Source organism: Protopterus annectens, chromosome 13.part0, assembly GCF_019279795.1.
Source record: "Protopterus annectens isolate FY-2018-M chromosome 13.part0, PAN1.0, whole genome shotgun sequence".
In the NCBI taxonomy this organism is placed as follows: Eukaryota; Metazoa; Chordata; order Ceratodontiformes; family Protopteridae; genus Protopterus; species Protopterus annectens.
Genome location: NC_056747.1, coordinates 1,075,282,266 through 1,075,298,743, shown reverse-complemented (window position 1 = coordinate 1,075,298,743; position 16,478 = coordinate 1,075,282,266). Strand labels below are relative to the sequence as shown.

At 38.0% G+C, this 16,478-nt stretch overlaps 1 protein-coding gene across 1 annotated transcript in view; it reads left to right on the top strand.

Annotated features, from left to right (window-relative positions):
* The first annotated feature begins 331 nt into the window (after positions 1–331).
* The window catches only part of LOC122788123 (acid-sensing ion channel 2-like), a 1,562,929-nt gene continuing 1,546,782 nt past the window's right edge, over positions 332–16,478 (top strand). The window contains exon 1 of the mRNA XM_044055062.1: positions 332–1,923. Within this exon, the coding sequence (XP_043910997.1) occupies positions 1,231–1,923 (693 nt within the window). The 5' untranslated portion in view covers positions 332–1,230. The remainder of the gene's footprint in view (positions 1,924–16,478) is intronic.

The window sequence follows — 16,478 nt, the reverse complement described above, 5'->3', positions numbered from 1 at the left end:
TGTACTGCTTTCTGCATTTTTCCCACATGATTATCTACCTCCAAATAATGTATAGTCTTGTAAAAGTGACAGGAAATTAAAATTCAGAAAACCAGACTCCCAGCTGAATCAAAATTTCTCTGCCTGTATGTCATGCCTTTGAAAGAACAAAGCACACAAAGTGAGAAAAGGCATAGACTTAAAAGAACCACAATGCTCAATTCAATTATCACAGTCAGTTTTTGAAGCTATATGGGCATCCCTGCCTCACAAAACCACTCCTAATTAGATTACAGACAGTGTTGAAAAGACCTGGTGAAGATCAGACATTTGCAATAAGTCTGCAGTGTGTATGTTTTTTCAGTTGGAGTGTTTTTCTATTTTTTTACATTTGCAAAAAGGGTGACTATTTATCCACGGTCCCTTTACTGGTGGAAGCTCTGTGAGTACAGTTGGTAGTAGTTTGGTCTCGCATTGCTATGAATTAATGATAAAACTAACAATGACTGATGGGGCCAACGATCACTGCACTCATGCACTACAGTTTTTTTTTTTTTTTTTTTAAATGACCGGATGACAAAGTAGACTTTACAGCAGCTTAAGAACTTAAGAAGGATACAAAAAGGAATGGGCTTCTTTTGGTAGTAGAGAACACTGCAGAACTGCAGGATGCAAAGGGAGTCAGCTGTAGGCATGGAAACGGAAGAAGCTTGCTTCCAATCTACACTGCCGTCGGAACAGAGACAGAGAATGCCCTGCAAAGCTCCATTCCGAACTCTGGGTAAGTAAAATGACTGAGAAGTGAGGAAAATGACATGACAAGGAAAAAAAAAGAAAGCCTCAGACTGTCACTGCTTCTGCAGAAAGAGGATTATGGCAGCAAAAGGGCAGCACTTGTACTTATTTACTTTCTAAATCCACCCTTGTAGCTCTGTTAATATCAGCAGCGTCGCTGGATTGCTGCTGCAGAATAAGTGCCTCTGATTATTAATGCAAGTATAATCTAAAGGCATCTTCAAGTTACTGAATAAACCTGAATATTTTACAGGAAAAACTTATTTGTGAAGGGTTACCACAGCATGAAGAGTTGGGCATGCTGAATCTTTCCTTTTCATTTCAGTGCAGAAGATGTGCTTTAGAGTCACTGGCGGTTTGCACCATACTAAGATATGTAATGAAAGTTTCCTCCACTGGGAGAGGCTGAACAATTCAGATTATTATTATCTACCTTGTTGGACTCCAGTTGACTGAATGAGGGGCTGCAAACTTCTGTTTGAGTATCAAGATGTTGCATCTGCTATTGTAGTGGTACACTGGGGAATCATGGCAATGGAAGAGACGCGTGAGTCAAGATCCCCCAGTAAAAGCCCAGAAAGTGTCAAGAAAAAGAAGCTGAGGAAACATGTGCATGTGAAGGAAATAACGCAAGCATTTGTCACACATCTCAGACTCCATGGTGTTAGGTATATTTATTCTCAGAATTACTCTTTTCAGCACAGAGCATTCTGGTTTCTGGCCTTTTGTACATCTTTGGGACTTTTAGTGTCCTGGTCATCTAACCGCTTCCTTTTCCTGCTTTCTTTTCCTTCACACACAAAAATTCATATGGAATGGACTAAGGAATTGCCTTTCCCCACTATCACATTGTGTAACAACAACCCAATACGTTTTTACAAACTGACTAAAACTGATTTGTACTATGCAGGCAATTGGCTTGGACTTCTCTTGGCTAACAGGACAGCCCGACCTTTAGTGATTGAACTTCTGAAAGATGACAAACAAAACTGGTTTCAGAAACTTTCCGATTTTAGACTATTTCTACCCCCAAGGAATTTCGAAGGTGTAAGTGTAGAGTTCATGGATCGTCTGGGGCACCAGTGGGAGGAAATGCTTCTCTCTTGTAAATACAGGGGAGAGTTGTGTGGGCCGCAGAACTTTTCCTCTGTGAGTGAATTTTCTGTACATTTTTAAGTGAATTTTCTGCTGCAGTGCATCTCAAATGAGAATATTTGAATACATTTTTATTGCATGTTATGTTCATTTGTGTGTGTGTGTGTGTGTGTGTGTGTGTGTGTGTGTGTGTGTGTGTGTGTGTGTGTGCGTGTGTGTTTGTGTTGCTGTTACAGAGGAAGAGAATTCAAGAATAATAATAATACATTTTATTAAAATGTTATAATGTTATTTAGAAAACTGAGGTATCATTTCAGTATTTCCATATCAAAAATATAAACAGATTTATTTGGCAGCAAAAGGCACTATGTTAGAGTTATCAGCATACATACTACTGTCTGCATATTGTGGGATAAATAAATGACAAAAGCAGATAGATGCTCTCAGTTTCTCTGGGACTTTTCTTTTGCTCTTTTAGCAAATGTGGATGACACATGTCAGTTCAGTTTACAGAACAGGTTAAGTGTGAAATAAGAAAACAAGGCAACAGTGCATGTTTTAACCATTCCCATTAATGTCCCCTTTGAATTATTTATCTTTCACGTTAGATAATGCTCAAATTAGATATCACTCATAAGTTTAGTAGTTCCCATTAAGCTTTCCAAGTAAACTAGCAGGGTAGTATAAATGTTACTGACTGGCGCTGATTACATTGATGCAACTGAAACAAAGACAAACAGCATCTCATTTTCCAGATGGTCCTGATTCAGTAACCTTTTACAGTAAGAAGCAGTGAATCTTTGAATGAGTCAGATGACAAGCTGATAGCTTCAGAAAGAATCAGGTATGAATCCCAGAACTTTGTAATGCAAAAATGGGGATAAAATATAATACAGATTCAATGAAATTGTTATGAGATCTGCAAGAAATGCTGTTCTGTACTGCTAATACAAATTACTACAGCTCCTCTCTCTCTGTCTCTCTCCTCACTGGTTGTAACACTTCCCACCACTGTTAGTATTTTTATTACTTGGATTATATATGCCTTCATAAGTGTCTCAGCAGATAGCATTTGCTTTTAATGTTAATGTGATATTCACTATACCTGTGCTTAAAAACTTTCTTTTTCCCATACTACACATCTGTTTATTTGTTTTTGTTACTTATCTCCAAAGCACACCAAAGAATTTTCCGTCTACATATTTGCATTCTAAATATCAGTCTAGCTATCTATTTATCTGTCTACCTATCTATCTAACTTTGTTTTTTTGACTGACTAAGCCTGCAAGATGTTTGGACCACAGAGTAATCACATTAAGGCCATTACCCATTTTCAGGGGATACCAAATTTAGAAGAATTTACAGAGCCTTTAGAACATAAACAGGTATTTATGCATACTATAAAAGCAACGTAAGCATATTTACATGCATTAGGGAGCCCACAAAGAGCATGGGATATTTGACTCAGATGGATGTCCCACAGTACACCTCTCTGTCCTACAAAGCTTGACCATGATTCTTAGCGACTGCTTATAATATTAATAAAACCATAGCCATTATTTAGAGGAATATAAACAGAAATGTCACTGCATGAAAATAAATAGTTTTCAAAGGTTTCCGCTAATGCTTCAGGCCTATCCTTGGATGCCAGACGAGAAGTGAATAGTTATGTAAGGAAACATTTCTTCTCAAAAGATGATTACTTCCTGGAATAACTGGTGGTGGTTAGCATTTGGGATGGAGAAACTATGTATAATCAGAAAGAAACAACTACATACACTTTATTAACAGAGGACCTAGCACTTGACTGGAAAAAAGGACAAACAGAACCTGTTAATAAACATAGAAAGTAAACTAGGTGACATCACCTCTGCAGTTCTTTGTTAAAAAAACAGACTTTCTGCCTTGGTTTGTCACATCATGATGCCCATTTTTCTGCAGAGTAAAATGATGATCCATAAAATACTTATTTCTAGAGTAATTTAATGTTAAGGTTAAAAATATATTGATTTAAATTCCCAGGCTTTTAGATACTGTTGACATACGTCAAAGGCAGAATTTCTGTCACTGCCTTATTGAATTCTTCCTTGTCATACAGAAGCTTTCCACTCTGAAAGCATTAGCCATATGCACCCTGCAAATGCCATTAAGGTGACCCAGTCAAATTTATTTTAGCTCAGTCATACAAAATTTTAAGAAGTCATAGCAACACAAGTCTCTGCTTTCTCTTACATCAGCATCGTTCATGTGATAAATTCAGCAATGATTAGTGCATTGTTTACAACTTTTGCTCATCACTCATGCTTTGCAGAGTACGGTCAGCATACCATGCTAGTGTTATTAGACTAAGGAAGGCCCTGTGAGGCGATACATTTCCTTTGGGCTTTTCACAGTCTAGACACTAAATTTCATTATATGTGTTTTTCTTTCATTGAAAGGCAGTAGGTGATGTTACATTACATTTAGGACAGTGAGAATTAAGCAGTCTAATGCTGCTTGGAAAAGAAAATGCCTAATAGGTGCAGCAGATGGCAAATCTGAGTGTGAAATGCTTTTCACACAGAAAAACACAGGTCTACCTAAAGCAATTCAGGTATGCAAAATATATTTTTTGAATTTATAAACTTGTTTTACTGCCTAGGTACAATTATTTGTTCGGTTTACAAATAAACATATAAGCCTGCATTTTAAATGTATCACTCACCAAAGATAGTTGCCTAGCTCAGTATAGGTTGTAATGAGGTAAGCTTAATTTTCATGACCTCCCTTCTACCAATACAGACAACAATGGCAATCACTGATGAACAGTGGTCTCTCCTCTTGGTCTGCACATCTTCTGTGTAGAACACAAGCATTGGCAATCAGACAGCCTGCAAAACATTCCCATATCAACTAGACCATTAAATAATTAGTCGGGGCACTTCTTCATCTTTGATTATTAATATAATTTATTTTTATTTATTCTGACCTACCCACCATCGACCCCACTGATGTCTGTCCCTAACACTGAACTACATTTCCTTTTTCACATTAACCATTACATTTATAAAACCACCTGTATCACTAACCATGCTGTGCTTGCAGGAGAAACCAAATTATTCTGGACCCTCCCCAGTTGACAATCATCAAACACAAGATCTTCTCCTCATTCACCAGATGTGTTGGACCCCCCCCCTACCCTACCCAGGTTTTAACTCCACCGCATACCTAGGGCCAGTGATTGGACTGAGGATGCAGGTAGAGTGTATCCTAACCCTACTACCTTCATACAGCAACCATTGTGAGCTCTGTTTTATTGCTACAGTGTCGGGGCACTCTCTTTCTGTGCAAGAGCACCCAATGACTACCCCAACTGCCTTTTCAGAGCAACCATTGTGAGCTCTGTTTTATTGTTACAGTGCAGATGCATGCTCCTTATGTGCATGAGCACCCAATGACTAACCCCACTACCTTTTCAGAGCAACCATTGTGAGGTCTGTTTTACTGCTACAGTGCAGGTGCATGCTCCTTCTGTGCATGAGCACCCAGTGACTACCCCCACAACCTTGTCAGAGCAACCATCGTGAGCTCTGTTTTATTGCTACAGTGCAGGCGCACGCTCCTTCTGTGCATGAGCACCCATTGACTACCCCCATTACTTTTTCAGAGCAATCATCGTGAGTTCTGTTTATTGTTACAGTGCAGGTGCACTCTCCTTCTATGCATGAGCACCCAATGACTGCCCCCAATACCTTTTCAGAGCAACCATTGTGAGCTCTGTTTTTATTGCTACAGTGCAAGTGCATGCTCCTTCTGTGCATGAGTACCCAATGAGTAGCCCCACTACCTTTACAGACCAACCATTGTGAGCTCTGTTTTATTGCTACAGTGCAAGTGCATGCTCCTTCTGTGCATGAGTACCCAATGAGTAGCCCCACTACCTTTACAGACTAACCATCGTGAGCTCTGTTTTATTGCTACAGTGCAGGTGCATGCTCCTTCTGTCCATGAGCACCCAGTGACTACCCCACAACCTTTATAGACCAACCATCGTGAGCTCTGTTTTATTGCTACAGTGCAGGTGCATGCTCCTTCTGTCCATGAGCACCCAGTGACTACCCCCACAACCTTTACAGACCAACCATCGTGAGCTCTGTTTTATTGCTACAGTGCAGGTGCATGCTCCTTCTGTCCATGAGCACCCAGTGACTACCCCCACAACCTTTACAGACCAACCATCATGAGCTCTGTTTTATTGCTACAGTGCAGGTGCATGCTCCTTCTATCCATGAACACCGAAGGACTAAATGGTATATCCATTTGCAGTACTAAGCCCACTGAGTTCTTCATGCTGTTACATTGCAGTGAGTCAATGCTGCCTCCCCACCCCCATGGAATGGTGAGGCAGTGCCAACTGCTGACTGCCTACCTCCCCATCTGCATAGCCCAGCAGTGCCTATCCCGCTGGTTGAACATAGGTCCTGTAGTTTGCATTAAGGATCTTAAACGTGTACAACGTCAGACTTTTATTCAGGATATTTCCGGTTGATTTTCTTTATTGATAGATACTCTTTGCTGTCATTGTGTGCTGATGTGTACCTCAATGGTGCATCCTAAACACAGTTGTGACGTCTACAGATATTAAACATGCAGAAATATAAATAGATGACATAAGGCAAATTGTTGCCAGCTGAAGGGACTAGACAGTGTCCCATCTCTTCTGAGTACCATCCCTGATAGGATTATTCCTCAATATTTCAACAGCCAAAGAGTACAAATGATTAGTCAGGACTGTTGTCACAGATGAATATTTGTCTGAACTTAACATTGATAATATCAGATAAGCCCACCCATTCTTACTTGTAGCACCATTTGAATTACTATATTATAAATCAGGCCTTTATGTTAGCCCCTGAGATGCAGTTTCAAGAACCTGAATGATCAGATTACATTATATTATATATTTATATATTACAAAATTCTCCTCATGCAACTATTTTAGGCCATGATACAAGATGCTAAAGCTTAAGGTACACATAATTAACTCATTTATCAGGTCCATTTGTCTGTTTATTGAAATGGTCTCCAATCAGAACACTGGAGAAAGCCTGCCACACTTCCATGAGACGGCTTCACTACTTGCACCAATAATCTAAAATAACTAATCCTGAAGTTATACATATGTTACAAAAGCTGTAAATGCAAAGCAACTTGACATAAACAAGCTCATTAGATCATAACTTTTGAAAAGCAAGTACTGAAACAAATATTGTTTTACTCTTGTCATGTAGAAAGTGACAGACTGAGCATGCAGAGTGCTGGGATTTAATTAACATTACAGTCTTGTATACATCTGCCGGTCTGCATAGATATATATATAGGATTATGGATAGAAATCAAAAACATTTCACAATCAGAGCTATTGGGCAATGTGAAAAAATATGTTGACATATAACTGCGCATGCCTGAGACACAACCATGGAGTATGCTACAGAAACATTATGTATATTCTAATTCTGATATTGCATAATACCAGGGATAGGCCATATTCTCAAACTCCTGTAATGTAGTGATCTCTCACAATTGTCGACCATCTATCTGATTTTTTGACCAAAATGTGTTGACAAAACTGATGTCAGTTTTGCTGAAATTTGATTCAATTAGTGTCTATCATATTTATATATACATCTATATCAATATGTATCTATCTATCTATATATCTATCTATATATGTTTACACACATACACATATACATATGATTCAAATCCCAGCTAACTACATACCTATAGATAAAATGGATATACAGCCGTATGACATGAAATAAACGATTACATAACTCATTCTCTATACCTTCCAATATTTTGTTCTATGGTTTACTAAACTGATTATACTTCATAATTTATTCACTTAAAACATTTACCCATATCCATACTTAATATAACATTCTGGTTCCTTGCTAGCTAAGCCTTACTGCTGTGACCCAAATGGCCATTTTATGTACAAAATGGACTAATATACCATCATATATTCTCGCAACATAAGACTTGCTCCTTTTGTTTGAGCATTCATTTTATTGTCTTACAATTTTATGTTAAACTTTCAGGCACATTAAATATAAACATAGTCATTCTATGTAATGTTATTACAGAACTGAACATTTTGTAACCATGTCTTACTACCACTTAATTTCCCTTTTTTTCTATGTAATATCAGACTGGTTTGCTACATATGTGAACTTTTCTTCATTCAGAATAAGCTTCATTTTTTTTTTGTTATGATTGTAATAAAATATCTGTTATGGTATATTTCTGGAGTTATCACCTTAAGACTGTACTGAATATGGAGTTTCTCAGCTGGGCACTCCCAGTCAAAATATGTAAACAAACAAGCAAGCAAATAAATGAATTAATTAAAATAAAGTAAAATAAAATGAATAAATAGATAAACCGCTCCTCCGCATAATTAATGAGATAAGAAGCAACTATATCTGTGACCGAATTACTGCAATCCTTTCAGACAGTACTCCAGATGTTCCAAATGATCTGATCCATGGAACTTGTTTAATCCCTGGTTAAACGCATCATATCCCACACTTAAAGAAATGTGTTTGCTGTACATTAAATGACAAATTTCAGGCACTGAGTCATGTTGTACACTGCAATTACCTGCTGACAGAATGACTTCTCCAGCTACACAGCCAAAGTCATCACCATTGATTGTTTCATTTTGAGAAGTCAGAATTTCTGACCAATTTCTAAAATGCATTTGTGTGTATTTATTTTATGCCAGCTGGTATGACACTTTGGAGGGGGCTGTTAAGCTATAGGTTCATTTTCTGCATTTATTAATCATTTCACAATCTGTGTTTGATGCAGATCTCATAGTTTCCTAACAGAGCAACCACATCTTAACAATTTATTTTTTTCAGCTGATTCACTGAATATGCCAACTTAAAATCACAACCTGCCCTGCAAACATCTTCAGGTCAAATCCTTCCTGGTACAATATTCAAAGGAAAGACCTTGTAGATCCTAAATGTTGAATACTTAATGTCTGAGTAGTTAGGTGTTTCAAAGACAGAAACTAGCATTTGAAGTTAAAAAGTATAGATTGTCGATTCAGTTGTTAAGATAATCGTTACCCATATGATTTCTGCTGAATTATGTATGGTAACTATGCAATGTAGATTCCCTGGTTGCTCTGCACATTAGGATTTTGCTTCATCTGTTATGTTTTATGAGCCATTACAGAAAAGAGGAGGAGGGAAACTCTTCAAAGTCGTGTGTTGTTTAAGGATTTCAGTAAATAAATATTTTGTCAGCCTGCAGTCATCAGCTGCTGGATATGAAGTATTGTTGCCATTTGTTAAGAGCAAATATATTCTTGGTTAATTGTCTGGCAGTCTTCACCAGTAGCTCAGAGCACTATTGCAAAGAAGCATATTAAAAACAAATTAGATAAAATCATAAAAGAAGCATTTTTGCAGTATAAATATTATAACATATTTCCAAGTATGTTTATCCACGTGAATTGAATGTTCAGTAAGCATTTTAAGTGGCAGTCTAGAAGAAATAAGAAACATTTGTCGTGTATAGTAAGACAAAGATAAATGTTTCCAATACCTCTATAAAATCTACACTGAAATTTACTTTTAAAGGTCTTGGATATAAATAATAGAAGAGATGGCTCAGTATCTTAGCAGCTTGTTTGCCAGAATGATTTAACTTTTTTAAAAAAGGTTTTGGAATACAGTAATAGAAGACTGTATTTACTGCCCTGTCAACTTGGTCCTCAGAAGTGCTTGTCTCATTTTTAATTAATTTCTTAATGAAGAAATATGAAAGGACACAACTGCATCCTTTCATGTATTATGGGTAATTGCTATCTAGTTATGACTTGCTGAAACTTCTTAAGATTATATCCAGACAATGAGGGGAATCAAACCAGGGCTATAGGATAAAGCTGGCTAGTAACTCACAGCCTTAATTCTCTGGGCAATCCCAGCATCCCAGAGCAAAACTATTTAGTTTATAATTGGACAGTAATCTAACTGAAAATAGGTAGAGAAATACAGAAAGAAACAACTGTTAGATTATGGGATACCAGTGCAAGCCAGGGAACATTTATTAAAGCAATAACACTTTTATGATAGTTTCTCACATTGCAGTGTGATTAACAAAAGCTTATAATCATTTGTTTTGTAATAGTCCTGGCATCCTCACCATCTTCTAGCCATTTGTTCATACTTGTTGAATCCTTATGTTCCTTATGAGGTAATAAATAGCCTATTTGTTCCTAGACCCTACTGATAACTTACAGTCAATCTGTTCCATTCGGCGAAAGCCTATTTGCCAGATTATTCCTCCCTGGTGCAATAGTTACCTATGAATGTATTATGTCATTCTGATTGGAGGGCAGTTTCTGTCATTCTGATTGGAGGGTGGTTCCTATCAAACAGCCCCTTCTGTGCTGCAGCTGTGACTTTCACTAGTGTCTGCTCTGGGGGAACTGTGCATGCATGCGTCCAGGCACTCCCATCCCAAGAATGTGGGAAAGTGAGATAGCTTTGCCCTAAAAGGAGTCCAACCACAGTCCCTACTTTCCCCAGATGGGTAGAATAGCAAATGTTCTTCTATGTTTGCTCCCCAACAGAGCAGGTGCAGTAACTGAACCTTGACCATTTAGGCCAAAGTCAGGGGTTTATCCTTCTTTACCAAGAGTGCTGGCAGAAGCTGCTGTTACTGATTATATGAATTTGGTCCATATTTAGGCCTGGACCACTTCCCCTTCTCCTTCTTCCCACACACATCACAGTGCACTGCAGGTTTTATTTTTATATGGCTTTTGCTTTTACTTCAGACTAGACAGCAAGGCTCGCATTTCAATGTGGAGACAACAGACTGTAATGCAAATGCTGCAAAAACAACAGCAAAACAACAAAGCAAAAACAGAAAATACAATGAAGAACAAAGACCAGGGACCCAATGACTAAAATGTATACCTCTCTGACATCTCGGCATACACTGCCTTTTTGGAGTACACAGTTACTTCATGTCACACACTTGGTTTATATACACTGCTAAATAAGTCATCAGGTAATAACATCACACACTTAAAAAATATTTAAAGTAATACATGCCAATTAAAATCAACATTCATACCCTTTGGTAACAAAGTATCAAACTTTAATATATACACTGCTTCTTTATAAAGAAGATTATTCTTGCTGTATTACCTGATGCCGTTATTGTATAATTGATTAAAAATAAACCCTACAATCCCAGCTAAACCTGGAATATTCAGTAACTACTCTAAAGATAACTCCCTACTATTAAATGATAACCTGGCAACATTTCAAGCTCCCGTAAACCCTGAGAACACTGCTGTCCACATGGACCTATTCACAGAAACCCTATACAAGTATGTTAATAGTTGCATGTATGCAGGCAGCTGTACCCACCAGGGAGAAACACATAATTAAGTCATAAAAACAAGCCACCCTGGTGGAATCACAATATCAATAGGCTGCATAACAGAAGGAAGAAAATCATGGCAAAAGTTTGGAGGTGCACAACCCAGCAGGATAAAAGTACTCTCATTAAACTAAACAAATAACTCACAACAAATAAAATCTACCTAAGCCAAATTTGAGGTAAATTTGGTCTCCCAGGCCAAGGAGAACCACAAGGTATTCTTTAGCTATGTCTGTAACCTCAAAGTTACTACACAATTGTGCAGAGCTCATGGTAAATGGAGACACCCATATTAGGTCAGAAGATATAGCAAATCTACTGGCGAACAAATTCAACTCCAACTTTACTCCCCTGTACCCCTCAACCTTCTCACAAGAGATACCATCAAATAAAATGACCCTGCCATCATTAGGGAACAGTTCCTTAATACTCTATCTAAGGCCAAGAACATTGCATCAATAGGCCCAGACAATATTCTAAAGACATGTGTCTGGAGCATTTCTCCCCGGGCCTCCGCTGAAAACAGGATCTATGAAACCTAGTCAGACTTTCCCGGTCAACAAATGTTAAATAAAAATAAAATAAAATAAAAATATTCCAGGATGCCTTCTAAATAGCATGAAACATAATCTATTAGGCCCTCTGGTATTGCTATTTAACTGTAGCCTCAAAACAGCTATGTGCTGTTGAATGGAGAGCAGCAACAGGCATCCCTCTGCACAAAGATAGGCCATCTACAGATCTTGGAAACTACAGATCCATAAGTCTCACTAGTCTCATATGCAAAACCATGGAAAGAATTATCATGAAGATGATTAGTAATGACATAGGAAACCTCCAGATACTGGAGCCAACCCAGTTTGGTTTTGTCAAGGGCAGGTCATGCCTACTCAACCTGGTGAACTTCTTTGAGAAGGTCACCAAAGCAATGGATGAGTGCAAAACGGTTCACACTGCCTACCCTGATGTGGCAAAGGCATTTGATACAATACACTACTCAAGCATTATTGACAAACTCAAGAGGTTATGAAAAAACATTTATGTTACCCAGTGGATAGACAACAGGCTCACAGAAAGTACCCAGAAAGTTAGAATTGGGGAGTCCACCTCTACAAAGAGGCTAGTCACAAGTAGAATCCCTCAGGATCGGTCCTAGGTCAACTCCTTTTTGACATTTACTTCTCCAAAGTTAAGACCAAAGTCAATAGCCTCTGACTGACTAAATTTGCAGATGATTGTAAATTAGGAGCTACCATTAAATCCTCCACTCACAAATGTTCTCCAAGAATAGCTGACACAGACAGACAACTTGTGTCATAGTCATGGGCTAAAACTAAATGCCAGAAAATGCATAATAGTATTATTTGGGAGTCATCCACCCCTGGTAACTATCATATTGACAACACACCCCCTAACAGCTGACCTAGTAGTCATGGACTTGAGGACACATATAGACAGTAATGTAGCCTTTGACCACCAAGTGTCTACAGTAGTGAGGAAACCATTCTATGTTGTCCAACTTATAACCAAAGGTATGGCATCTAGGTCCAAGGAAGTCATCATTTCAGTGTATTCAGCATTCATCAGAACTTTCACTGAGCACAATGTCCAATTTGGAATGTACCTAAGCAGGCATATCCAACAACTGGAACCTTCACAGAGTTTCCTCAATAAAAGAACACAGGGCATAAATAACATGATCTATCCAGACTGCCTCAAGCCCTTCCCCTGTATTCTGTCTCCTACATGCTATTGCGGGGAGATCTCTGCCTGGCATACAAGACATTGTCAGAACCCAGTCTGATGGACCGCCTGCATATCCACAAAACAAACTGCACCAGAATTACTCATTCTAAAGATTTAAACCTTGCCTGTGATATAAACAAGACCTGCTATAGAGACAGGTATGTATCCCAGACACTGCTCCTTCTCTGGAACAGTCTCCCTAGTCATGTGTAGAAGAGCTTTTCCCAAACCCCATTCAAGTGTAACTTGGACAATTGGATGGGGAACAGGAAATTCATCCCTGGTTTGGCACCTATGTCTCTGATGGACACAGGCAACCTGTAAATGGTTCATCTCCCAAGCCCCTGCTTGTAAATGTATAATTTTCCAAGCCCCTCCTTACACTTATCAAGGGTACCAGAACTTGTCAGAGATTTGGGATGTATGGCTAAGCTTAAAAAGGCCCCCATGGTCATTAGCCTAGTAAATACCTATGAACTATAGGATTGACCTTATTCATCTCATGGTTGATAATTATAAAAGTTTGAGGAGACTTCTGCATGGAATAAAGAATTTAGGATCTGCTTCTGTCTAAAAGTAGTCTATAAGTAGTACAGTGGCCAGACCTGGGGTAAACTGTCTTTCTCCCATCCATACATCTTAGTTGTGCCTGAATATGGATAGAGATAAACTTTGCTTTATGTGACTTGGGAGTCTATTCCACAGCAGTGGTACCTTCTGTAAGATACACCTTTCCCAACAAACCATTCTGTTGATGTTGTAAAAGAAGTTTAGATCACTAGACTGAGTATTTCTGATGTCATTTGACTTGCTTATGTGCAGTAAATTCATCAGTAATGGGTCGGAGAATACTTCATATACTAGACACGCCATCTCTTAGCAGCTTGTAGGATACCAAGTACAGTGAAAGGGCTTTAAGTTGCTCCATGTAACATGTTGTTTAGGCCTTGTTTCCTTTTAGTAAAGTGCATTCCAGTTATTGCATGTGTCCAGACTGATACATGACAAAGGTGGCATTATGTTCAATGACTGGCCTAATAATGGCTGAGTAAAAGGGGGCAATGACATCTCTTGATCTAGACACAATCTCTTTGTTTATAAGCTGTGAAATATAGAAGGGCTTTCTTACAACAATAGACACATGTTGGTCAAAAGTTAGATCACTGTGCACATATGTTCCCAAATTCGAAACAATTGGGTTAACTCTTAGGAGCATATTGTCAATGTTGTATTTCCATGGGGTGGATGACTTCCCAAAGGATACAATAATACATTTTTTGGTATTTAGTTTCAGTCGATGATTTTGGCACCAGTTATTTATTTGGGCCAACCCTTCCTGCAGGATGGCTAAGTAATTTGAGGACTTTATGACTGCAGTTATCTGCAAATGTAGTCAGGCATAGCCTTTTGGTATTGACTTTTACTTCAGAAAAGTAAATGCTAAACAGCAGTTGGTGCTTATTTTAAGTTACATGATTTTCCTACAACAAATACAAATGCATTCTTGGAAGGTCCCTTTCTGTAGTAAGTGTCTCAGTGATTAAGGTCATTATATCAAGCCTCATTGATTCGGATTTTGATCCTGATCTCTTGGTACTGTATGTATGGAGTTTGTTTTTGTTCTCATTGTGTCTGTGTACATTTTTTCTGGATATTCTAGTTTCCTTACACCTCTCATAAATATGCTAGTTAATTTACTGCAGTACAGTTTCCATACATTTTGCATTTACCTGTGGCCTATATTGTTGTTGTAAAAAGACTATGATGAAGGATTCACTTAGCCTGTTAACAAATTAATACATTTGAAAACATTAAATTAAATTAAATCTCAGACGTGACGCCCAAATAGGATAGCAGTATTCAATATAGCTTATAATTTCATTGATTAACTGACTGACGATTTATTGATTAATTTATTTATTCATTGACCTTGATTGATTTTTTATTGATTGATTGATTGAACCTACTAGAACAAATTGGAGGAAAACAGCTAGAAATCCAAATACCAGTATAGCTATACCAGTATAGCTATAGTGTGCATTACACAAGCTTAAATAAATTTGTGGTATCTACCTTTACCAGCAGTGGCTATTTTTGGATCCATTTTGCAACTAGTGTATTGAACCTCCCATAAGAATTTTATTACATCGAAGAACTGGAGCTTATCCAGTTGTTCATTGACATAAAGCAGAAAAACTAATTCCATTCCAACATAGGTCATGCAAGGACACACACATATACACACACACACACACACACACACACACACACACACACACACACACACACACACACACATACACACAAACACACATGCACACACACACACACACACACACACACACACACACACACACACACACACACACACACACACACACACACACACACACACACACACACACATGCACACACACACACACACACACACACACACACACACACACACACACACACACAGACACACACACACACACACACACACACACACACACACACACACACACACACACACACACACACACACACACACACACACACACACACACACACACACACACACACACACACACACACACACATGCGCATGCACACACATAGAAAGACAATTTTGGACATCTCCAGTTCACATACAATTGTCCTAGTCAATATGAATATCACCTTGAGGCCTCCTCTTAAAAGGGACGATTGCAGTCACCAGGTCAACAAAGTGTAAATGAAAATGAAAATAAAAAAATGCTTTTAGAATGTGGAAGAATATGGGTCCACCAAACAAAAAACAACAGTATGGCTCTCAGTTGTCCCAAATATTGCAAAACACGCCTGCGTTTGCCTTATATTTTTGCCTTGTCACTCGTATATATTTTGGTTATTTTCTGGTTAATGACTGAAGGTTCTAATCTTTCAATGATCTACCTATGAACCTATCTACCTATGAACCTATGAATGATGTGAGATGTTGGAGTTTTATGCTTCTTATTCTTCACATAATGCACATCAGTGCAAAACTCATGGTTTTCTAAAACATTCTACATGAATTAGAATAATATTTAAATGTTTCCATAATTTTGGCCATTTGTATCACCAACACCACCCTTTTCATTTGCCTGTGATTCTTAATGAAGAGAAGTTGAGAGCTATACACATAAATTACATTCCCTAAATATAACTCTTTTATTTATTTATTAAATATTATTTTATTTACTCAGCTTGCGATGTCAAAACATAAACTAGAGCACTTTAATCATTTTTAAAGTCATTTAAGTAAGTCTGAACTAATGAATATCTGTTCTTCAAATCAAAAGTTACTCCTTTGTTTAGTTTTATGTCATTTAATCTACATTACAAATTCTGAATCAAAAGTTCCGAGACAAACTTGCAAGCAGTTCTGTATCACAGGGTTATAAAGG